The sequence below is a fragment of the Chlorocebus sabaeus genome, chromosome 24 (genome assembly GCF_047675955.1).
Source record: "Chlorocebus sabaeus isolate Y175 chromosome 24, mChlSab1.0.hap1, whole genome shotgun sequence".
In the NCBI taxonomy this organism is placed as follows: domain Eukaryota; kingdom Metazoa; phylum Chordata; class Mammalia; order Primates; family Cercopithecidae; genus Chlorocebus; species Chlorocebus sabaeus.
The window spans coordinates 1,022,799-1,048,982 of NC_132927.1; the positions used below are offsets into that span (position 1 = coordinate 1,022,799).

A 26,184-nucleotide genomic window follows, 5' to 3' on the forward strand; every position below is an offset into this window, starting at 1 on the left:
GGTCATAAATTTAAAAAATGAAAAAAATGAAGGGATAGCACTAAAGCACCAGAAGGTCTAACCTTCTATGGTTCTAAGGAAAACTGCAGGAGAGAGCCAGGATGGTGGGAGCTGTCCTTCCCAGTGGGTCTCAGAGACACATTTTTGGTGGTGGTGGTGGGAAACAGAACAACTACTTCTGTCAAGAGACTTTAAGCCAATTAAAGCTAAGCTCTTTTTAAAATATTTTGAATACTAAGGAGGTTTTTAGGTGGTCTAGCTCTCTTGGAATACAAACTACAATCTATTTTCGTTGGCTGTCTCTTCACCTCTTGTAAGTCAATGAGAGGATTAATGGTAAAAGACTTTGTTTCTGATCTTTGAAGGACAAGGGAAAGCTAAACAGGAGAACTACATCAATACACCATTGTTTCTGCTCGAATGGACTTAGAATCACAGGCATTAAATATGAGAGCCTTCAGTGTCACCTGGGCCAAGTTTCATATTTTATAGCTAGAAGTACTAAGGGTCACTCGTACCACTAGTTAGAGGGAGCACAGGGGTTAGAATCCAGCTGCTTTTTTGCAGGATTTTAAACTTTTCTGTGTAGAAAGAGGACTACTTTCTTGGGTCTGTGAAAACTAAAATTTGAAAAACCATTTCTGCTTTTAGGGTAAACAACTTTGGGGGTATCTGCCTTGCTCAAGAATTAATTCTTCTCCCCTTTTTCCACAAGGCTGCAGTATGGCAGTGTGGTGAGAGGTGGGACAACCATCTTAGCCAACCTGATGGTCTGCCCTGGGGATTGGGAATCAGGACTAAGTAATTCCAGCTCAGCCACGTCTTCTCTCTAACCTTAGAGCTATACTTGGGCTGTCTTCCATCAGCTGTGTGGGCTAACTGACCCAGAAGGATGGTCTTTAGGAGAATAGGAGATGGGAGATATAAAGGGGGCACTCAGGGACTTTCCATAACCTGGGCTAGTCCAGCTGTCCTGCCCAGTTCTGGGCCTGACCCACTGGGCAGAACAGCTCCCGCTATCTTGGTTCTGCTGCCTTTCGTCTCTAGAGTCTATGACACACCTGCATGTTAATATGTAGCACCTTCCTATTCTCCAGCCCCACAAGCTAGTTTCAGTTGAATTGTTGCTGTTACATGAAACTAACAATTTTAACTAACATGGTTCCCTCTTTTAGAAGAGTCATCTTCAGGAGTTGAATACATTTATTTCCATTTACTTTAATGGACACTCTATCTCATTCTCTTCAACTCTTTCCAAAGCCAACACATTAGAGCTGTTCTTCTCTCCCATCCAATCAGTTGCTAAGTCAGGACAGTTTTTTTTTTTTTTCCCCCACGGAGACTCCCAAATCTATCATTCTTATCCACATCTAATGCCATTAAATTTAGGACCTTATATCTTCATGTTGGTCATTTGCAATAATCTCCCAATTCGTTGGCTTGACACTCATCTTTCATTTTTCATCCATTATCCCTTCAAATCTAATCCTGAAGCTTGCCTTGACTATGACCCTGCCTAAGTGCTAAAGTGTCAGACTTTGAACCACAAAACAGCAGAGTGCGGGGAAGGGGCTAAAAATATGGTATTACTTTTCCGTTGTTGCACAACCAATTACTATAAATTCAACATCTTAAAAAAGCACCAGTTTATAGTCTCAGGGTTCTGTGGGTCAGAAGTCCAGCAGACTTGGCTGGGTTCTATGCTCAGGGTCTCTGAAGGCCAAAATAAACGTGTTGGCCAGACTAGACTTTTAACTGGAGGTTTTGGAGAAGCTATTCAGGTTGTTGGCAGGATTCAGTGCCTTGCAGCTGTAGGACTGAAGTCTCTGCTTCCTTGCTAGCCATCAGCTGGAGGTCTCTCTGCTCTCAGTGTCTTCTCACATTCCTTCCCACCTGATCTCCTTCACCTTCAAAGCAGCATTGGTGCATCAAGTCCTTCTCATGCTGTAACCTCCCTGACTTGCCCTTCTGCCACCAGCTGGAGAAAGCTCTCTGCTTTGAAGAGCTCCTGTGATTGGAAGAGGTCCACACTGATTAATAGTTTGACATACATGCGCAGGATCTCTTTTGCCACATAATAACATAGCATCATCATGGGAATAGTATCTTATCATATTCGCAGGTTCTGCCTACATTCAAGGTGGGGAAATTATATGAGGCTGAGGGTCACTGGGGTCGTCCTTAGATTTCTGCCTGCCACAAGCAGGGCTATGTATGGGATTACTCACCTAAGCAACGTGGAAGAGGTCAGAGGTACAAATTCAGGCATGTATAGTGTGATGGACTATTGCATGGTCTGTGACTTGAGTTCAAGGCAGCAGCAGGGCCAAAGCTGAACACAGCAAGACTTCTGCCGTGTATGTTTATGGGGTGGGAAATGCAGTGTGAGAAAGGAGAGTAGTGAGCAGGGACCATCCCACAGGGGAAGGTGGTGGTGAGTTGTTTGCTACTGTACCAGCCTTAGGAACAAAGGGCCAGATGTGTCTAGAAAGAATATTTCCTTTCTTGGAACAGCCAGAGCTCCCAGTCACTTCCCTACCCCAAATACTCAGGAGCTTCCTCTTTTGCTTCAGTCTGGCATTTAAAGCCTTACCTTTACAGGCTCACACTTACATTCCAGCCTTTATTATTATTATTATTATTATTATTATTTCTATTATTATTATTATTTTACAAATTCTTATGCATCTTCTGCTAAAGATTTAGTAGAACTGGTATTTAGTGAAATCGATACGATAGTGAAAAGATTGACGCCAGCCAATTGTTTCCGAAGAGGTGTCAGGGGTGGTGCTGTCACCTTGGTGAATATTCAGTGATCTGAGGTCTGTCTGCAGTCTTCAGGTTCGGAAACTTGATTTTGTCAGCATGTCAAAAGCAGGCCCCTTCCTGGGGTAGTGCTTTAATGGATGCTAATAATATTTGCTGTCTGTGTTTTCTTTGCTGAATGGTCTGATCTTTGTCTTCTCCACTTGCTGATCTCTGTTAACTGTGGACTTTCCAGCCTCTTAACTTTGGTTCAGAAAGTACTCCTTCCTGAGCCCTCAGCAGTTCTATACTTTTCCAACAGTTGAAGTAGAACCAGCTATATAATTTGCGGAATTCAGTGCAAAATGAAGGGCTCTTGTTTAAACATGTTTAATTATTTCAAGATGGTGACTGCAGAGTGTGAAAGGGAACATGGGTCCCGGGTCACTGCGCAGGTTAATGCTCATAAAGCCAACCCTCCTTTGTGAGATCTCTCCATTTCTCCCCACTCTCACTCCTTTTCACATCCACATAGTGAATTCTCAAAAATTGCTTTTGAATGACAACCAAGGATCTCAGATGTACTGAAATGATATGGAGCTCTTAAAGGCTCTCTAAAGCCATACACATTGCATTAAGAGGAAGCCTTTGGATTAATGCATGCTATAAACATGATAACAGAAGTGTATGGCGCTTTAAGTAGAAAATGGCAATGGGATATTGGAACAGTCATCCAGTCTTTGAAATAAATACCGATGGGCCAGATCATGGAAGTGGTGAGTAGTAGAAAGATGAGGGGCCTCTTTTTGAATGTGCAAGAGGGAAAGAGTACAGATTGAAAATATTAAACAAAACAAACAAACAACAAACAAAACAAACAAACAAAAACCCCCTCCACCTAGCAAACATTAAGGCTTTCAGACTTTGGAGATCTGCTTTTTCTAAGGGTGCCAAAGGTATTCCTGAAAGCACTTTGTGGGAGGGGGTTGGCACATTGGGGCTGGAGGGGAAGCACAGGACAGGGGTAGGATAGGGGAATCATCGCAAAAAACAACACTCTAATGAGCTTCAATAATTAGCAAGGCTGCATTCTGCCTTCCCATCCTTGCCTGACAGGACAATGAGAGTTATGAAATGGCTGCCAGCAGATGAATGGGGTTGCCTCCGCCATCTGTCTTCCAAATGATCCTGTAGGTACAGCTATTATTTCAGTAAGACACTGGCAGGCGAGCAATTGTTCACAGGCTCTGTGAAGAATAGCTGTTGTCAAGGGTTTGGTGAGTGTTACGACTTCCCACAGACCCGTTTACGGCTTGTCTGAGACATTAAAACATGGAAGCGACAAAGGACCTGCGACTGATAGGAATCCTTAGTGGTCTTATCCCCTCACCTAGGCCACTCTACGCTCCTTCCTTCCCTTTCCCCTGCAACCCCTCTCCTTCACGTTGTACCCCTCCCCACTCCTCCTTGTGCCCCTCACCTCAGGCTTCCTTCTTCATCAGTTGTTCCTCCTTTCTCTTTTTTATTCTTCCTCTCACAAAACTACAGAAATATCTTATGAGAAAAGTGAGGAGGAAGCGAAAGGAAAGGGAGTGTTGAGGTAAGGTGTGCAAAGCAAAGGGAACTAGACTAAAATCACCTGCAGGCTCAACCAGAGGGCGGCCCGGGAATCACCAGTGGTATTATCCCAGGGAAGGAGCGATATAAGGAGGAATTAAAAAAGAAAAAAGAAGAGATGTCCAAAAAAGACATCCAGCATTAAATGTGGTATTAATACTGGTTAATAAGTTGGTCGGAAGATTAGAAAAAACAGCTGGAAGAGGGAATCTCATTTAAATCTCCCAAAGGTAGGTGTGAACTTGAGCAGATTAAATAGCTTTCAATAACTTGATGTGCTCATTTTGTCAGCATTTTAATTCTCATCCCTTTATGGATTAATTTGAGTGACATAACTCAGCCCACACCTGGTTTGACGTGACAGATAGATTCGAAGCACCACACATTTTTCGCATCTTTACTCTCCTAAGAAACCTACTAGAACAGATTCAGAGTTGAGTGAGTTGCGCTCCACTCTTTAACCTCCCACCCAGGGCATGACATGTCTTTGAAAGGACAGCACTTTGAGAATCAAGTTCAGGGGCAGAATCAGTGATTGCTCTTCAAGCCTAGTAAATATGACAAGATATCTAGCACTGTCTTTTCTTTTCTCTTCAGTCCTGCTTATATTCTTATATTCTTTCTCTTAAACTCTTCCTCTTTTTTTCTTCTCCAACCCTCTACCCACTACCACCATCCTGCTCATAAGCATTGCTTAGAAACCAAACCAAAAAAAACCAATCCAAAGCAAACCAAAGGCCTTCTCTCCAGCTGCTTCAGTTGTAGGAGGTGTCGTGTATTAAAACTGCTGTATCTCATTAGGTAATGCAATTTAAGTTTCCTCACGTCAACTTGCCAGTAAGAGAATCTAAGAACTGTATGCCAATGCTATGGTTTAAATGTGTTCCCCAATTCATGTGTTGAAAACTTAACTCCAAATGCAGCAGTGTTGGGAGGTGGGGCCTAATGGCAGAGCCCTCATGAATGGATTAATGACATTAGCTTGGGAGTGGATTTTTTATAGTGGGAGTGGTTTTGTTATAAAAGTGAATTTGGCCCCCTCTTTCTCTCTTTCTCCCTTTCCCTTCCTTTTTCTCCCCTCCCTTCACTTGTCCACCCTTCTTGTCCCTTCTCTTCTCCTCTCCTCACCTCCTTTCACCTCCTCCTTCCCCCCTCATTTTTTCTTGCCTTTCCACTCTTCTGCGATAGAATGATGCAGCCAGATATGGTGCCTCAGTCTTAGACTTCCCAGCCTCCAGAACCATGAGCCAAATTAATTTCTGTTTATTGTAAATTATTCACTCTCAGGTATTCTCTTATGGCAACAAAAAACAGACTAAGACAGTCAAGTATTATTGAAATGTCTGTTTTGCTCATAATCTACTGAAAGTGTTTCATCCTGAGACTTCAGTGACACAAAAACTTGGGGATCATTTTTGATACTGGATTGAAATTCAAACTCAAAGCTCTTCCTAACAGGGCATGGTGAATCTAGTGGCTTCCTGTCTAATGCCCTATCAGAGTGACCATGGGGTTTACTATGAAGCCAGGTACTTTTGAGAATGAAAGGAATCACTACTCACGATTGCACCAAGACAATTGATACAAACCTGAACTGTCCTTTACAAACATGATGCACAGTCCCATGCCTATTGTGGAAAGGCTAAATATGAGGAGCAGCATTTTCTTGCAGTCATGCATGGCTCCATTCTCTGAATGCCTAATGTCCTAGATGAAGTTGTCACTCTTTTGGAATTTAGCATAGTTCGTCTTAAAATTTTATTTTTCTTTATAAGAATCTATCCTTGAGATTGAGGTCTGAATTCACATTTCCATTTCCAGGAGAGATCCACAAATCCTCAATACAGTTTGTTGATCATGACCAAGGTTGGCCTAAGAGGAGCTATTGGTTCTCTCTGGTTTTGAGGGGATACCACTACCCCACAACTTGTGAGCGAGTCCTCCGGAACGCTTACGCACTTCCCCTTGAGGGTTAAGGAATGTATTGGTTTCCTATTGCTTTTGTAACAGCTTAGTACAAACTTAGTGGATTAAACCAACAATTTATTATCTGATAGTTCTGGACATCAGAAGTACTAAAACTAAGGTGTGAGTAAGGCTGCCATCAAGTCAGTTACAGAAGAAAACATAAATTCTTCCCAAGTGGCTTAGACCGTCACCTGCTGGGGTTGCCTACTTCCTCTCAAGGTTTCTTCTGGCTCTTGGCTAGCACACCGTGGGGAAACTACATGTATGATCCACATACATACATCTCCTGAGAAGAGTCTAGGAGGAAACCTTTAGCGTACAATTGAGATATCTGGAATGTAAGAGTTCATCGCTGGTACCCTTTCCCAGGTCCAAGTCTTCTTCTAAAGGACCAGGCGTGTTCTTCCCATTCTCTGCCCCAGTTCCCCTGAGCTGCACTCCACCTGACAGTAAGGAGGTACTAGCTGTGCTGCTGGCATCTGAAAAAAAAAAAAAAAAAGTAAAGAAAATCTGCCATACTTCTATCAGGTACTACCACACAAAGTTTCACTGGTCAAAACTGTTGGTGTCACTTCTGTCTTAGGCTCTCACTCACACCATGTAATGGCCTTCTGTTCCAGGGAAGTTATGCTTTCACTTTCTTTCTTCTTCATGACCAGTTAAGGGTTTATAATATTCTTTGCAAGACATGCATTGGCATAGGTCATAGGGGCCTATATTTTCAATCGTCTTTCAAATTTATTTCATTCTGAAAATGAAGACTTCAGCTTTCTCATAGCCAAACATACATATAACCACCATGATCAAGTTAACATGCATTGAATGCCTGCAGTATGCAAATCACCATGTTAATACTTTATACCTACTGTCCCATTGAATCCTTACAACAGCCCTATGAAATAAGAATTAATTTCTAATGCTATTAATGAGGAAACTAAGGTTTAGAGAAACGTCTTGTTTAACATGTGCACGCACACACACGCACACACACACACATTTCTCAGTACAGTTTAGGCTCAAGGGAAAAAACATCAAAATTAATATATAAATAGAATCAGTAAAATGATGTTAAAGAGAAAAATAAAGTTGATCTTTTCTTTAGTTAGGGGGTATCTTAGTTCACTTAGTATTGTAACAGAACATTTGAGACTGGGTAATTTATAAAGAAAAGAGTTTTACTTGGTGTATGATTGTGCAGGCTGGAAGGTTCAATATTGGGCAGCTGCATGTGGTGAGGGCCTCAAGCTGTTTCCACTAGTGGTGAAAAGTGAAAAGGGAGTGGGCATGTGCAAAATGATTGCATGGTGAGAGAGGAAGCGAGAGAGAAAAACTGAGGAAGCCACACTCTTTAACAAGCCATTCTCACAGGAACTAATCCACTTAAGAGCAAAAACTCACTCACCCCTGCAGGAGGATGTTAATCTATTCATAAGGACTCCACCCCCGTGATCCAAACACCTCCCTCTAGGCCCCACCTCCCAACAACGCCATATTGGGGATCAAATTTCTTTCTTCCTTTTTTTAAAAATTATACTTTAAGTTCTAGGGTACATGTGCACAATGTGCAGGTTTGTTACATATGTATACATGTGCCATGTTGGTGTGCTGCACCCATTAACTCGTCATTTACATTAGGTATCTCTCCTAATGCTATCACTCCCCCCTACCCACTCCTCATATTGGCCCCGGTATGTGATGTTCCCCTTCCTGTGTCCAAGTGATCTCATTGTTTAATTCCCACCTATGAGTGAGAACATGCGGTGTTTGGTTTTCTGTTCTTTCAATAGTTTGCTGAGAATGATGGTTACCAGCTGCATCCATGTCCCTACAAAGGACACGAACTCATCCTTTTTTATGGCTGCATAATATTCCATGGTGTATATGTGCCACATTTTCTTAATCCAGTCTGTAACTGATGGACATTTGGGTTTATTCCAAATCTTTGCTGTTGTGAATAATGCTGCAATAAACATACGTGTGCATGTGTCTTTATAGCAGCATGATTTATAATCCTTTGGGTATATACCCAGAAATGGGATGGTTGGGTCAAATGGTATTTCCAGTTCTAGATCGTCGAGGAATCGCCACACTGTTTTCCATAATGGTTGAACTAGTTTACAATCCCACCAACAGTGTAAAAGTGTTCCTATTTCTCCACATCCTCTCCAGCACCTGTTGTTTCCTGATTTTTAATGATTGCCATTCTAACTGGTGTGAGATAGTATCTCATTGTGGTTTTGATTTGCATTTCTCTGATGGTGAGTGATGATAAGCATTATTTCATGTGTCTGTTGGCTGTATAAATGTCTTCTTTTGAGAAGTGTCTGTTCATATCCTTTGCCCACTTTTTGATGGGGTTGTTTGTTTTTTTCTTGTAAATTTGATAGAGTTCTTTATAGGTTCTGGATATTGGCCCTTTGTCAGATGAGTAGATTGCAAAAATTTTCTCCCATTCTGTAGGTTGTCTGTTCACTCTGATGGTAGTTTCTTTTGCTGTGCAGAAGCTCTTTAGTTTAATTAGATCTCATTTGTCAATTTTGGCTTTTGTTGCCATTGCTTTTGGTGTTTTAGACATGAAGTCCTTGCCCATGCCTTTGTCCTGAATAGTATTACCTAGGTTTTCTTCTAGGGTTTTTATGGTTTTAGGTCTAACATTTAAGTCTCCATTCCATCTTGAATTAATTTTTGTATAAAGAGTAAAGAAAGGATCCAGTTTCAGCTTTCTGCTTATGGCTAGCCAATTTTCCCAGCATCATTTATTAAATAGGGAATCCTTTCCCCATTGCTTGTTTTTGTCAGGTTTGTCAAAATCAGATGGCTATAGATGTGTGGTATTACTTCTGAGGGTTCTGTTCTGTTCCATTGGTCTATATCTCTGTTTTGGTACCAGTACCATGCTGTTTTGGTTACTGTAGCCTTGTAGTATAGTTTGAAGTCAGGTAGCGTGATGCCTCCAGCTTTGCTCTTTTGGCTTAGGATTGTCTTGGCAATGCGGGGTCTTTTTTGGTTCCATATGAACTTTAAAGCAGTTTTTTCCAATTCTATGAAGAAAGTCATTGGTAGCTTAATGGGGATGGCATTGAATCTATAAGTTACCTTGGGTAGTATGACCATTTTCATAATATTGATTCTTTCTATCCATGAGCATGGTATGTTCTTCCATTTGTTTGTATTCTCTTTTATTTCACTGAGCAGTGGTTTGTAGTTCTTGAAGAGGTCCTTCACATCCCTTGTAAGTTGGATTCCTAGGTATTTTATTCTCTTTGAAGCAATTGTGAATGGGACTTCATTCATGATTTGGTGCTCTGTTTGTCTGTTATTAGTGTATAAGATTGCTTGTGATTTTTGCACATTAATTTTGTATCCTAAGACTTTGCTGAAGTTGCTTATCAGCTTAAGGAGATTTTGGGCTGAGACGATGGGGTTTTCTAAATATACAATCATGTCATCTGCAAACAGGGACAATTTGACTTCTTCTTTTCCTAATTGAATTCCCTTTATTTCTTTCTCTTGCCTGATTGCCCTAGACATACCTTCCAACACTATGTTGAATAGGAGTGGTGAGAGAGGGTCTGCCTGTCTTGTGCCAATTTTCAAAGGGAATGCTTCCAGTTTTTGCCCATTCAGTATGATAATGGCTGTGGATTTGCCCTAAATAGCTCTTATTATTTTGAGATACGTTCCATCAATACCGAATTTATTGAGAGTTTTTAACATGAAGGGCTGTTGAATTTTTTTAAAGGCCTTTTCTGCATCTATTGAGATAATCATGTGGTTTTTGTCTTTGGTTCTGTTTATATGCTGGATTATGTTTATTGATTTGCATATGTTGAACCAGCCTTGCATCCCAGGAATGAAGCCCACTTGATCATGGTGGATAAGCTTTTTGATGTGCTGCTGGATTCAATTTGCCAGTATTTTATTGAGGATTTTTGCATCGATCCTCATCATGGATATTGGTCTAAAATTCTCTTTTTTTTTGTATCTCTGTCAGGCTTTGGTATCAGGATGATGTTGGCCTCATAAAATGAGTTAGGGAGGATTCCCTCTTTTTCTATTGATTTGAATATTTTCAGAAGGAATGGTACCAACTCCTCCTTGAATTTTGTTTGGCAGGAACAAGCTGCATCCAAACCAAAGCAGGAGGGAACAACTGATAAACCATGATGGTAGCAGGTTGCCATCCATGCGTTCATTGAATCAATGAACACTTATTTATCGAGTTTCTACTAATATGTGCCCTTAGATACACAGACATAATTGAGATTTAGTCTTAGTTCTCTACGAGCCACCTGTTTAGTGAGAAGACAGATCTCATCTGTGATATACAGCAGAATGTTCTAGAGTGCCAAGAAAGGCAATGAGTATGAATAGTAAGAAGTAAGTGATTACTTCAGCCTGGCAGAAAATCAGGGAGAATTTTGTGGGAAGAAGAAGTACTGAGTGGAGCCCTGCAAGGTAAGTAGAATTTGAATGAGTCTGTAGGGGAAAGCGGCCCAGGCCCAGCATCCAGTGTGACTCAAGACATAGTCTTGAGTCTAAGAAGGTAGGAAAAGTGGTGCCTTCTTAGAGCAGATTGATTGATTGATTGATTGATTGAGACACAGTCTCATTCTGTCATTCAGGCTGGAGTGCAGTGGTGCCATCTCAGCTCACTGCAACCTCCACCTCCTGGGTTCAAGTGATCTTCCAACCTCAGCCTCTTGAGTAGCTGAGACCACAGATGCATGCCACTACCCCTGGCTAATTTTGTGTTTTTGTAGAGATGAGGTCTTTTGTAGAGATGAGACTACTCAGGCTAATCTCAAATTCCTGGGCTCAAGTGATCTTCCCAAGTGCTGTAATCCCAGCACTTTCTGCTTCCCAAAGTGCTGGGATTACATGTTTGGACTCTGCACCTGGGTCCTCAGGGTAGAATTATGATTGAGCTATCAGGTGTGAAAGTGAGGAGTGAGTTGGGAAGGTGGCTGGGGTTAGATCATGTAGGAATTTGCATGTTAGACTATGGAATTCACATTTTATTTTGTAGATAATGAGAATGCCCTAAAGGTTTTTGAGCAAGAAAGTGACATAAATGAGGGCTTCCAAACAGGCAGCCAAAGGACGAGATGTTATCTACTGATGTGTTTTTTTAGTTAGGATGGTACATTTCACATAAAAAATGTCTATTTTGGCTTCTCTTTTAAAAAGTTGGAGGGTCTGATGGCACTGGCCTGCTTCCCTATTGCCACCCACAATGTCTGAAACGGAGCAGAATGTCCTTTTAGGACACACACATGCAATTTCAGTTTGCCACAGTCTACGCCATTCCTAATTGCCTTCTACAAAACTATTTTACTTTGTTTGATACCCTGTTTGGGCTCTGTTGGGAGAAAATTTGTGAGCTCTGACATAAATGATTGGACTGTTTTTCTGAAGTTGGACCTGATATACTTTCAGGCAGGTTTGCATAGGGGAGGTAGGAGAATGCTACTGAAATCTCTAATCTCTGGTGCAGTCCTCATTTTAGTTACATTGTATTTCTACCACAGTAGAAAATAGGAATGTTCAGACTGGGATGAATGACTTTAGTATCCCTGTTTCCTGGGAATATTCTCACAAGAGTACATACAAAACACATTGCCTACAGTAGATTATTGATAAAAGTTGAGCAACTTGAGTAGTTCAGCTAAACATTGGTGAGATTAGAGTTAGATCAGTCACCATGATGAAAAAACACACGTAGAAAAGACTGTATCTAAGAAATAGAATTGACAGGCTTGCAACTACTCAAATAGTTGATATTAATGAAAAAATAACTCTCCTAATGACTTTACAACAAAATTTTAGCCCTACAAAATCTCTTGAGATATATGCAACTATTCCCACTTTATAGTTGAAGAAAGGGAGAGAGCCTAGGTTTAAGCTGATGTAGAATGTTAAGAGAGGGATAATAGTCCTGTAACAAGAGAAAATGAATTCAGATTTGAACATACTGAGCTATATGGAAATTTCCAGCAGCAAAGTCAGAAATTCAGTTCTGGAGTTCAGGAGAAAGGTCAAGGCCAGAGCCGTATTGTTGTATAAAAGTTAAAAATATCAGCTTGTGGAATAAATTCATTGACTTGCAAAAAGTATATAAAAACAGAAGAGGGGGCAGGATGGCATTATTGGGGAAATGTGCTCTTAGGGATTGGGGAGAAGGCAAGTCAGAGAGCTAGAGTTTAGAAGCTTCTGGTGCTACTGCAGGGAACTGGCCACTGGATGTTTGACTGGGACATCCCGAGAGAGCAGTTACAGCAGTGTGACTGGGAAGGACACCAACTTGTAAGAGCTAGGGAGTCAGCACCATTCTCTCATGATGTTTTTTTGTGCAGAGTTGGTGAGAAGATGGTATGTTAAAGATTTCACAATGGAGGAGACAAGCATAGACCAAAGACATAAGGAAAGGGGGGCTCTTGTTGATGGAACAAGGTACTGGAAGCAGCAGGAAGAGAAGGGGAAGAAGGGCTCTAGAAGAGGTGTTCTCCTCACTGTGGGCAGCTGTTACAGTTGGGCATGTAGAGATCCAAAATAACTTAGACAAGGAAGGAAGGGAAAGTGAAATGATTTTGTGTGGCATAGTCCTGATCTTAGCAAAGGAGAACATTAGATCGTTTGACAAAAGTAAGGGATTTGCCAAAAGATGCTCTGGAGAATGGTAAAGGTCTGGCACAGGGGCTACGCCAAGTTGACTGAGCATCTGCTGAGATGGTGTATTAGGCAGGGCCAGGCAGGGCTAGGAAACCATGCCAGTTGTGTAAACAGGAAGATTTTAATATAAGGAATTGTTTATTAGTAAAAAGTAGTTAACCTTTAGAAGCAGCAGGCGCAATGTTCACAGAGTCCAGCTCCAGCATAACACAGCAGGGCAAAGTAGGGCAGATCTGAAACTGGGAACAGTAAAATGATAACTGGCATAAATGAATAAAAAGATCACCCAATACAGGAAGTAACTTTGCAGCTTAGAAATCCATTATTTCTTCTTTTCTTCCAGATTTAGAATCCCAGAGAAAAGGAAAGTCCTGAAGAATCAGGGAAGACGTATGGCTGCAGAAGTTGAATGGGAGCAGTGGAAGAACCTGCCAATATCAAATATGAAACAGGACAACAACAAGCAGGGTTTGTTGTTATTTATTTATTTATTTATTTATTTATTTATTTATTTATTTGTCTTGGGGAATTAAGTGCCCTCTGATGGCTGCTTTCTGCCTTCCAGAGGTTGGAGAAACTTGCTGTTATGGAGCTGCCCTAATGAGGGTGAGCTCGGTAGCAGCGTGCTGTGTGGCAGGCAGTGCTAAGCAGTGGGAGAGACTGGCGGCTGGAGACCCGCAGAGTGCAGACCCGGAGAAGGGCTGAGTCAGGAGGGCAGGCACGGGCAATTTGAAGCCTGAAAAATGCTGATGGTTTCAAATGTTTTGCCTTCTAAAATGTGGTCTCAATTTATCTTCCCATTCAATAGCATTTGATTGTCAAGTGTAATCAAGCTTTTGAAAGCTACCTTTTACAAAATTTGCTTTTCTCTATGAGTGAGGCTGAATATCGTTTCATATGTTTAGTTACTTGGGTTTTTTTTTTTTTTTTTTTTTCCTGTAACTTCCATTTGTGCCCCTTCTGCGTGGGGGCTTTAGCATAGGGCAGGTTTGTTCATTTAAAAAGAATCTATTAAGTGCCTGATAAATCTTAGCAGCCTGGTAAACAAAATGGACATGGTTCCTGGCCTGTCAGAGCTTAATGTATCATGGACAAAGCAATAAAGAAGTAGACAAATGTACAAACACGCATTTCCTTAGGTTCTGTGGAAAGAAAGAAGGGCAGGTCATGAGAAGGGAAAGCCATGAGGTCTACTTTAGATGTGATGGTCAGGGGAAACCTTTCTGAGGAGACATTTAAGTGGAGACTTGATAGTCCAGAAATGATCAGCTGTGTGAAGGGTCAGGGAAAGAAGTGTTCCTCACACAGTTACAGCCGTGCGAAGGTTTTCAGGTGTGAAAGTCTCGCATGTTTGGAGAATGGAAGGATGGCCAGGCCAGGTAAGGGCTAATGAGTAACGGGATGGTGTTTGTTTATGGTCCTGATTGAACTCACGGGCGTGGGAGGGGCATGGATATCTCTCTATAGGCCTAAGCAAACCTGAGAACTATAATTGAAGACTTTTTTTTTTTTTTTTTCCTAAAGAAAACCCCACGATAAAAAATTAGGCCAGCTGGGCGCTGTGGCTCACGCCTGTAATCCCAGCACTTTAGGAGGCCAAGGTGTGGCGGATCACTTGAGGCCAGGAGTTTGAGACCAGCCTGGACATCATGGTGAAACCCCGTCTCTACTAAAAATACAAAAATAAGCTGGGCGTGGTGGCGGGTGCCTGTAATCCCAGCTACTGGGGAGACTGAGGCAGGAGAATTGCTTGAACCCGGGAAGCGGAGGTTGCAGTGAGCTGAGATTGCACCATTGCACTCCAGCCTGGGTGACAGAGGAAGACACTGTCTCAAGAAAAATAAAAAAAACAAGAAAATTAAAAAAAAATAAAAATTTAGGTCAGTGTCTCTTGTGGGTTTGCTTATGGAATTAAGGCCTGTGGGAAGCGCTGGAAGCCGTCACCTGTTGACAGACTGTTGGACGGGTTTGAATGGCTTCGGAAGTAGATTCAGCAATTTCCCCTCCTTGCCCTTTCCTGCCCCTCATGCTTTGTAAGGATAGCGTTTGTTAGAGCTCCCTCTACCCCTCATGTGGAAACCTCAGCCTCCTTCTGCCTTCCTTCCCCTCATCCCACCTCTGCAGAGAGGAACTGAACAAGGGGAGAAGCAGGACAGGGACCTGCGGGAAGCCTTGTTGGGGCGGGGGTTTTCTGGCTCGCACTCCTTCCACCTGTGGTGTCCACATCCAGCAGACTGGGTGGGTGGTAGGTGCACAAGGGCAACCTTATGTAGGGAGGGTGGCTCAGCCACCATGGAGGATCATGGGGGAGCCAGAGGAGCAGAAGCATGAAGTAGATGGCTTAGACCAGCTCAGCATCAGGCTGAGGGGAGACAGTTACGCCTTCTTCCCGTCCTTCCTTCTGCTGTTTCCACGAGGAAAGTGAGGCCAGGCCGGGCACCCTCACAAGGCAGCAGAGAGCTGGCGGCTGGGTCTTCCCTAGTCAGGATGACAGTGCTGCCCTCAGGGAGTGGTGTTCAGGTGAGCCGAGTCTTTATTGGAAAGGATGGCCTTGGATTGCATCTTTCCATGTGTATCCTGTCTCCCTGGGATAACTGAGTCACCATTCCTTCCACTTTTACCCAGTGAATTCCCAAGACTTTGGCCATTGGTGTGGCCCCCTCTATGTGACTCTCATGTTAGATGACCAGATGTAAGGACCTGAGTGTGCCTCAGTTCAGTCCCCATGCTGGGGGAGAGGAGGTCCACTCTCCCTGGCTGCTTTCTAAAATTTTATAGTTTGTTTTCAGTAAGTCTTCCCAAGTGGGTAGAGATCAGTTTCTCCAACAGTATGTCAGACTCTGAAGAGTTGTCAGTGACTCTGGGGTGGACTGCCTACAGGCTGACCGTCTGGCACCAGACTCTCCCTCAGTCCCTGGAATGCTCTGAATCTCTCCCTCCCTGGGATGGTCTCCAGTCCAGCTGTCTCCTTCCCCGAGCAGGTTGGAACTGTCTTCTACTATTGCTTTTGTTCTACTTCCCATGATGGCAAATAGAGTCCAAGTGTCAGGAGGTTTTTTTCCTTTGAGGGGGAGAAGGAAGTCATGATACCATCTAGTACTTCAGGGATGAGTTCATAGGGGAAGGGGTAGTGGTAGACAAGAGATTCCTCTAAATGTTGAGTGGGACCAATAAAAGATCCAGGTTTTAGTGAGTAATGCACACCTCCTCAGCACTTGGGACTTACCAGAGCTCTTTCACATTCCACAATCCACTTTACTCACCAGGCCTCCAAGGCATGCAGGGTGGGGACGATTTTCCTGTGCAACATAAAGATCCAGATCCAGATTAAACTTATCATTTGCTTAAGAACACAAAGCTAGTGACAATGCCAGGAGGCTCTCTGCTAGAAAGGATCCTAGTTAGTTTACTTTTTCAAAAAGAAATTTGCAAACTGGCTGCAATGGCTCATGCCTATAATCCCAGCACTTTGGAATGGGAAGCAGGAGGATCACTTGAGGCCAGGCACGAGCGTAATGCACAGTGCAATATTTAGAGGAGTAGAGTTTTATATTTTGGTTGGGGCAGGTCCACTATTATAAGTAGCATGATTCCCCTTGCTTGGACTGTCCTTTCCAAATGACCTAATAATAATGTTGGTCATTAATCGCATCACGGCAACTATGGGAGAACATGGTATGCTGACAACAGAGTATTTCTGAGACCTTCCTTTTAACTGAACGCCTCAAGATGCTTCCATAAAAGGTATGTTATTACAAATTTACACATTAGTGAGATGTTAGTCACTTCTTTTTTTCTCTTAGAGCTATTTTCACTCTAGACCCAGGTTCAATTTGTGGAGTAAATGGTTCGCTTTAAATTACTGTCAACTTAAGTCATTTGGGAGTGGCTTATTTTTGAGAAAGGCCTTCCAGCATCCTTGGAATCACACCAATATATCTGTAGAACAACCTTAAACATTGTAAAGACATGTCCAATCATCTCCCAGATCATAAAACCATTCATTTCCATCCCCATAGTTGATGACAGACATGGAGGCCAATTTGTCTCACTTCTCTCTCCTGTAAATTTAGCCTTTTTGGAAATTTTTTTTTTCCAGAAAGTGCCCAACACTGGGTGCCTGTAGTCCAGGAGTCTCTCCTTTATCCCAGAGCGGGCATCTATGGGATGTCAAGGGGTCTTCATCCCTGGGCCATAAAAATGAGTGTACCTTGGTACAATAATGTCTGCTCCGTGTGTCCTATGCTAACAGGAACTTAAGGAAGGTTTGTCTGTTTTACCAGTCAGCAGCACAGTGTGGCAAGCATCCAGGCCTGTAAAGTTTACTGCTTTGTTCTGGGTCCATTACAGGGAAGTAGCCCACTGCCAGGCTGACATACATGGAGCCCTTATGTGTCAGGCACGGGGCTAAAGGTTTTACATTCATTATTTCATCAAACCTTATAATGATCACCCCCATTTTAAAGAAAACAGGCACAGAGAGAGTCAGTAACTTACTCGAGGCCTCACACATGGTAAAACTGGAGCTGGATTTCAAGAGCAGGGCAGGTGAACCTAGGTCCTCATCTTAAATACGATTCAATGATGCCTCCAGGAAATCACCACAAGGGGGCTCCCTGTCCTCATCCACGCCTGTTAAAAGGAGACGCATTTTATTTTTCCACCCCAGGAGGTGCCAGGTAGGGCACAATTCATACATTCTTATTTCCCTCATTTTCCTTCTGTCCAAATGCCAAGGCTCCTTCAGTATTGGAAGGTTTCGGACCAATGTAAATGTGTTTACCAGTATCAGTCACTGTATCTCCAGTTCCAAAAACACAAAACATACCCTGAAAGAAGCCGCTGTACTATGAATAAAATGACATTTAATAGTAGAAACCGGATTTATCTTCCTGGGGCAGTAAAAGAAAGGAATTGTTTTAAGGAAAGCTAACAGAAGGCTTGAGGCTTCAAACACTAAGGATGCAGTGTTACAATTAAGGGATTTTCTTCAGATACTATGGGTCATCCGTGGCATGTTTTAAATCGCAGGGTTAAGCTCAGAGAACTCATGGGCTCATTTTTCTTCTTTCCATGTCATCTGGCAAAGTGGCAAAGCAATTGTGATACAACGTCGTGGGACAAAGGCTCCATATCTAGTGCTGACAAGTGACACCTGGGACTTGCAGGACTAGAAATTCCTGTCCAGCTCTTGACACATCTAAGTCTGGATGTGTGATGAGGCTGGGAGCCATAGAAACAGGCATCCTTGGGCTGGCTGAGTATGCAAAAGACAGGAAAATAATGTACAAAAATATCGCCACTTTATCTGAGAAAATCAGTAGCATTTAAAATGTCTAACAGACAAAATGTGAGAGCAATAATACTACACATCGGCAAACAACTCAGCATCATGTAGGTCTGTCCATTAGTCCCTGTGGGCTGAAGGAGGCCAGGCAGCTTTGCCTCATCGAACTACGTCCATCAGTGGCCGGTGAGATGGACCACGGGGGCAGACACTGTTATGCCCAGGTTCATGACTCGTGAGCAGAAAGAAGAAAATGTGTCAGAAAACTTTAGGGGAGGGAGAGAGGTGGGAAGTGAAAATAACAACTCTGGAAATCCTGAGGTTCCAGATGAGGCTCAAGGGAGAAAATAAAACGGGGGTTAAGGCAGGTTACACTATAGTAGTAATATAGCTTAAATGCACATTATATTTAATTTTCTCCACAGGTTTGTTTTTTTTTTTTTTTTTTGACAAGGTCTTGCTCTGTCACCCAGGCTGGAGTGTAGTGGCACAATCATGGCTCACTGCAGCCTCAACATCCCAGGCTCAAGTGATCCTCCCACCTCAGCCTCCTCAGTAGCTGGGACTATAGGTGTGCACAACCACGCTTGGCTATTTTTTGTATTTTTTGTAGAGATGGGGTTTTACCATGTTGCCCAGGCTGGTCTCGAACTCTTGGGCTCAAGTGTTCTGTCCACCTCAGCCTCTCAAAGTGCTGGGATTACAAGCATGAGCCTGGCCCTCAACAGCTTTAATTTGCTGGTTTAAAATCTAGTAAACATCCGGGGAAGCCAGGTGCCTGATTATCCCAGACCTACTGGAATTTTTTTTTTTTTTTTTTCCTTTAGAAAACACAACATGACCAAGGACATCAAAATGGCAAATTTGGGAGTAAAATGTGTTTATTTCTAAAAGCTCCCCAATTCGTTGTGGCAGGCAGCCAGGGTGGAGGAACTGCTCTAAGAAGCCACTGTAAACCAATACTTTATTTATGGGTAACGCCTTAGGGAGAGCTAAAGCAGGATTTAAGAAGGGCCAGGAAGCAAGGAGGGTATGAACAGGAGAAAGAAGACTGTTCAAAAGGTTGGGGCGAAGGTATAAATGAAGGCAAATTTAGCATCAGGTTGGTTTGGTTATACAAAACCATTTTAGATGTATTTTCTAGATTTTAAGAAAGCAAACCACAAGAAAACCCATCCTTTGCACCATCTTGTTAAAGAGGACTGTTAGTGCATTCACGTTTAGAGAACGTGAGACTTGCCTTGTGGGTGGGTTGTGTCCTTTTTCCGTGTGTCTTACATCTTTGCTTGTCTTCATGCTCTGATAATGGTCCACCTGTAGCACTGACACAATTTCACTGGCACTAGGAAGTACTGTCCCCTGCCCACCCGTGCCAAGACGGGCAGGAAGCTGGTATAGAGTGACTCGGGGCTATGCAAGAGCAGCGCACAGCTCTCTTCTCCACGCCTGCTGAGAGTGCTTAGGTGAACATGCATACGTACTTCTGGCTACCACACAAGTTAGCCTATGAAAGGCACACAGAATGGGTAGCAACAGAAAACAATACTCAGACATTTGCATCTTGAAATTTATTTCTGGTGTTTTCCACCGCGCCTCCCCTTCTGTTTCCCCACGTCTGCCCCAATCTGCTTGTTGAGGCAGATGATGATTATGGTAAGTCAATCGTTTTTCCTAAGCATGTTCTCATTGATGCAGGGGAAAGGCACCACCGATTTCTTATATTAATCCTCCCATAAAATTTGAGAGTTGGTTGTGGTGTAATCGCTAATAAAAATTATATTAAAAAAGGATAATCTTTGCAGGGCAATCGGCTTATAATTTAGTTCACAAGAGCAAGTGCCTTTAAATGCATAATTCACTTAAGGCTGGGTCCTCATCTACCCAAACCATATCTCTACTCATTCTTCTCTGAAAAGTGAAGACTGCAGTCTTTCCTTTCCACCTGCACTCCTCCCAGGAAATCTCTCCAAGTCCCCCTTGCTTTATCGAGCGTCCACGCCAACCCAGAGACAGCTGTTCTGCTGCAGTAGTCGCCCAAATCACTTCCCTTGAAAACAAATGGGGCGATGCAATATGTTGCATTTGCTTTCCCATAAAAATAAATTGACACAATACAAGCAAGTCTTCTTTCCAATTTAACAGGGCATGAAACTAGTTCGCTGAATGAGGGCACATGCTATAATATGAACTCGAATGGCGCACATCACTAATATTGGGAGAAAGGTAATTATTAATCAGCTTAATTGCTTCACCCAGGAGAAGGAAAAAAAAAAAAACTTGCTGAATAGATACCCATTGTCTAGATTAAGGTTAGCTCTTTAGTCTTTATTACATTCCAAGCTTTTCCATTAGAACATATGTAATGACATTTTATCATCATGCTAATACTAGTTCTGAGGTTTCCCGTTAGGCACGTAAGATTTTCCTATTAGTATAAAAAATGTGGTGACATGTACTTATCTGGTAGTGTTTTATAGATTTCATAAATAACTGCAAGAAACAAATTTCATCACAGAGTTAAAATATTTAATGACAAAATTAGGATTTGCTGTAATAGTGAATCAATAAAGCAGGTGTTACTTATCTCTGAATTAAACAAAAATTGTATTTGACATCTCAGAGAACTTCTGAAGAATTAATAACTGTACCACAGACATCAGTAGTGTCACAATTTCTAAAATTAAGAGCTAAACCTATCTTTAATGCCCTTTATTTAGGGCATCCTGTAAATAATTTTAAATAGATACACAACCTTTGCTAGCCACAAAAGTAGTATTAAAACAGATTTCACTGTAATTTAAGTCTAACACGTAATCTGAACTTCTTCAGAGCTTGAAAAAAGGTAACTACTGATCATGTTACATTTTACAAATACATTCTTTAATATGAAACATTAACCTGAATAACTGCATACTTTCTGTACACAGGTATCTAATAATACTAGTGAGAAATACTATAGCTATATTCCAGGAAGAAGTGGTAATACTGGAAAGCTTTTTCCTTTATGAGTTGTCCATACAGTAAGTCCTTCGCAGAAATACAGTATCCCAAAATCCATAGAGAAGTGCAGAAATGAAACAAACAAATGAAATGTCTTCTGACAAGCTCAGCCAAACAAACTGGTCCCAAATGATGAGAGTTATTTTGTCTAAGTCAGACTGTATTAATACTTTGTACTGGCCGGGCGCGGTGGCTCAAGCCTGTAATCCCAGCACTTTGGGAGACCGAGACGGGCGGATCACGAGGTCAGGAGATCGAGACCATCCTGGCTAACACGGTGAAACCGCGTCTCTACTAAAAAATACAAAAAACTAGCCGGGCGAGGTGGCGGGCGCCTGTAGTCCCAGCTACTGGGGAGGCTGAGGCAGGAGAATGGCGTAAACCCGGGAGGCGGAGCTTGCAGTGAGCTGAGATCCGGCCACTGCACTCCAGCCTGGGCGACAGAGCTAGACTCCATCTCAAAAAAAACAAAACAAAAAAAACCAAAAAAAACACTTTGTACTGCAGCACCTTCTACAAAAGGATAGCAAAGAACTTCACATGTGTTATCACTGGGCTCCTCTGCAGGAGGCTGGGAGGTAAAGGAGGGGCAGGGATTGCTGTTACAGCCCTCTCTGTTGTGGGGAGGCCTAGGTAGGACTTTGACACTGAGAGGTCAAAGGTGTGAACACAGCCTGGAAACTAATCATTAGAGGGGCTAATAAAGATTCAGGTGGGCTTTCTTCTAATTCAGGCTGTTTCCAATGAGACTTAGGTCTAAAAGGATAAGCAGAGAGTGAGGAAAGAGGGCAACTCATGGAATAGTTACATGTATCAAGAGTAACTATTATAATTCTACCAGGGAAGAAGAATCTTGGGTTTCACAGTATGCTTATGACCTCATCCTCAGCTACTTTAGAAGCAGCTTCCCAAACACTGTTGTTAGAGAGTTGGCAACTAATTCTGTTCTTGAATTTGGCGGATTGTCAGGGGGTTTTAGATTTATCCTTTCAATTATTTATACCAACTCTCTCTCTCTGAAACCAGAATCCCGTTTGGAAAGATAAATACATCTCTCTCTCTCTCTCTCTGTGTGTGTGTGTGTGTGTGCGCGTGTGTGTGTGTGTGTGCGTGTGTGTGTGTGTGTGTGTGTGTGTATTCTGAGCTGAGGTCTGCAAAGTCTATTTGGAGTGATATTTGGGGCTTTTCCTAGAAATTAAAATAGCTTCCAACAGTACTCACCAAATGGCATGTTCCTCGCTTCTTTAAACTTTTAAGACACCAAGAAAGTATAAAATATTATAGTTAACTTATATAGTTTATTAAATTTTATAGAGGGTTTTCTTGAGTTGGATCATCTAAAAGGTTTCTAAAATTTGTCTCCAACAAATCTCATCTCCTTTTTAATGTGCACCATCTGATATTTTTTCCCCCAACAGACAAACTTTCTCTCTCCCTGGGAATGCTTAGTTAGGAGAACTTAAGCTATTTAAATCAGTATTAACAATCCAAAAATCATCTTATGCTCCTATGTAAGAGGCTGCAATACACATCAACTCAATTGGCAAAATGGATAGGATGGAATAGATAGGGGTCCTGAAGATTCAGGCAGCTTAAAAATCAATGCGCTGCAGTGGTAGGCTTACAATAGGTCTGAGATGTGCAGCTTGTCTCCTTGTTTCATAAAAAAGCACAGCTTTTTTATGTTTAGCATTTTAACCCTCTAGGAAACAAAACTTCTAGACTCTAAGCCCCTTATTATCTTGAGTAATAGAAAATCACGAGGTGTGTGACTAACTGTATTGAAACTGACTGCAATGTAAAGGTTCGTGATTGTGGTGTTTTATATCAGACCAAGCAAGGTGCAACTGCCATGAAATGCAATTTGTTAAGAAACTCACAGGTTAAATTACATTAAATAAATAGATAGCAAAAACAACATCAAAACCTCCAAAATCCAGATACCAAGAAACTAAAGGCCCTTTCCCAAGGACATTATGAAGGTGTCTTTAAAATAGGCATGACTGTAAAAAGACAAGACAAATATTTTAAATGTACTACTTGTTCACATTATCATTGACACAGACCTTTATCTGGACAAATCAATTTTTTGATAAAAATATAAGCGCTTTTCCATACCAGCGACCATCACTATGACAATGACAAGAGAAACATCTGTGAATGCACAGAGGGTTTTAGGTAGGTTTTTCTTTAGGCCTTTACTCTCAAATTGTTATCCTTCATATGATAATTCCAAATAAACACCCTGGATATAAGTAGCAAGAGTATTTAAGCTGTAACTCAGGAAAGAGATTTCTATCTGTGATTCTGATTTTTTATTTTTGAATGCAGGTGATGGTTCATGCAAAAGATTACTATGCAAGGAGCAAAATCTAAGACTGCTGTTTTCCCCAATAAATCCAATTGTTTTCTACAATGTAGAATTTTAATCTTCAAATTAAGTGTAGCAAGGACAGTGAGTGAAACTAAGCACTGCTTGACTTTCATTTTCATCTAGGAAAAACAACATCTGATGTCACCACATTAAAATGTCTTCCTGCTTCATGTCAGAGAAAAAAATACATGTTGCCAGTTTAGACCCAGCGCAGTTTATCATTTGGTCCAAATTTCACATTCGAACTACAAAAAATATTTTTTAATAAAGAAAACATATTCATACATATACACACATACACACAGTGGGGGGAGGGAAAAACCCAAAATGAAGCTGATGCTGTTGTAGTATTTATTAGCAAGATCATTAGGGAAGTGTAAAAATGCAACACCCTTTCTTTCACATTAACATCTGAAAAGAAAAAACAAAAACCACGCTAAGTGTCCAAATATTGGAAAAAAGAAGCAAGCAGAGGTCCCGAATTCTTGTAAAAACTGCTGAACAAACTCTTCAGTTTCTCTTAAGAAGGGTCACCAGGATAGGCAGTTTCTCAACATTTGTGCTTCATGGCGAGCTAAGGAGAGAGAGGAATGAGAAAAGTAAGACTTTATTAGCAGGGAGATTTCCCTGTGCTGCTCCCTCTCCACCTCCACAATGCGAAGCAGCACAAAATTCTACTCTCTGTGGCAGATCACCATTACTAATTACAGTAGCACCTTTAAATGTGCAACATTTTCTCAAATAGTTCCTGGGACATTTCATTTGTTACTCTTCCTTATGACAGCTTTGCTGGTGTATGCATCCAGGCGGGAGGGAGTGCTGTGTGGTGTTCTTTCATCACACTGAAGGAACAAATGAAAAAACCAATGGACAGGCAGAATGAGTGAATTACCCTAGGAACAGCTGGGGTTCCCAGCCATCCAGGAGAAGCGACACCCCTGAATTGTATTTACTGGCATCTCATGAAGTATTAAAAATCAACAGCTTTTAGTGAGACAATCTACAACCATCTATTTAATATGCAGCCTGGACATTCAACCAAGTCCACAGTCCTTCACAATTTAATTGTGTTATTGACGAGGGCCAAAACACACCAAATCCTGACTTTGATTTATGCCTTTCCCATTGGTGTTTGTAAAACATAGTCTATTAAAATACTAGGTCTTTTAAATGGGAACATAAAATACCACAGTATCAGTCAATATTTTCCCAAGGCCTGCCAGCCCACGATAATGTATTTAAGGAAATGATATGCAGGTACAGAATATAAAATTAAATTTGTCTTTACTTTTCTTAGCCAGATCTTTCCCAAGGAGTCCACACAGTGATGTGAACCAGAAGGCAGAGCAGAGGCTGAACTGTAACTCCTCATGTATCCAGAGTTTGATATCAGGGACTAATTCCTGTGGTTGGGGCTGGGAACAACTGGGGTTAGGGTTCTGTGGCTCAGAAATCCTTTGAGCAAAGAACAGGTGATTCTCTGCAGGCAATAACTTTGCAGAAAGCCCTGTCATCTGCATCCTGGCCAGGCTCTCTGCCTTTTAAGAATTAGTAAGGCCGATCCTACTGATTTCACCCAGTGGTGCTCTGCATCATTTTAGAAGATGTCACTAATCCATTTCTCCAGCAAAATCCAGGGCAACCTGAGTCTTCTCTTTCTCTTCTTGACATCTGCAACAAGTAAGTTATAACCCTGGGGCTGCCATCTCAGCTAAGCCACCAGCAAAGGCAGGGTCAACACTCACAAGCAGTGTCCCCGGCCAGGTTTGCATGTGATAGAGGGGACTTTTGGACCAGTCCTCATGTTGATAAGTTAATCTCTGCTTGGGAAACCTCAGCTGAAAGAGCTCCCGGTACCTCTGTCTGGTGATGCCGGTGAAGACCTCCACAGATGTTCTGCAATGCTGAAACCGATAGTCAGTCAACTGTCAGACACAGGGCTTGGGAAGTTCCAATGTGCCCAGGCTGTCGTGCTGAGTGATGTGGGTTCTTGCCAAGAAGGGTAGAGGTGGCTAAGTACTCCTGACCCCGAAGAGTTTATAGTCCAGGAAACATATAGTCCAGGTTGGTGCAAATGGCAGAGCCAGGGCTCTAGCTTAGATCTATCCCACTTCCTGGCCACACTCTGAACCTCATCACTGTATGGCCTCTATTTCTTGCTCTGCTTCTAGTTTTTATACATTATTCAGCAACATGGACCATCACATCAACACAGAGCGGTTAAGTGTTGTGCATAGTAAATATCTGACCATAAATATTTGATCAGTGCTACTGTCCTGGTATTCAATGAGCTGTTAACTTTCAACTAATGGGCTTGTGACAATTTACCCACAGCCATTAATCTTCAGCAGTGATTGTGCTGCCGTTCAAACCAGACTCTGGCAACCAGGACAGCACATCTGGAATGGAGCTAAGGGGAGCCCGTGGCCCACGACCAGCTGAGATTTGCAGAAATACAGTTACTGAACATTTTGCTATTTGAGTATTGCCATAGACCAAATGTTTGTGTTTCCCCAAAATT

At 42.0% G+C, this 26,184-nt stretch overlaps 1 protein-coding gene across 6 annotated transcripts in view; it reads right to left on the minus strand.

The window, feature by feature from the left end:
- Positions 1 to 20,793: 20,793 nt before the first annotated feature.
- Positions 20,794 to 26,184, minus strand: part of STXBP6 (syntaxin binding protein 6) — a 255,205-nt gene continuing 249,814 nt past the window's right edge. For all 6 annotated transcript variants that reach the window (XM_007986356.3, XM_073010863.1, XM_007986357.3 and 3 more), the window contains one exon: positions 20,794 to 24,237. In XM_007986356.3, the coding sequence (XP_007984547.1) occupies positions 24,214 to 24,237 (24 nt within the window). In that variant the 3' untranslated portion in view covers positions 20,794 to 24,213. The remainder of the gene's footprint in view (positions 24,238 to 26,184) is intronic.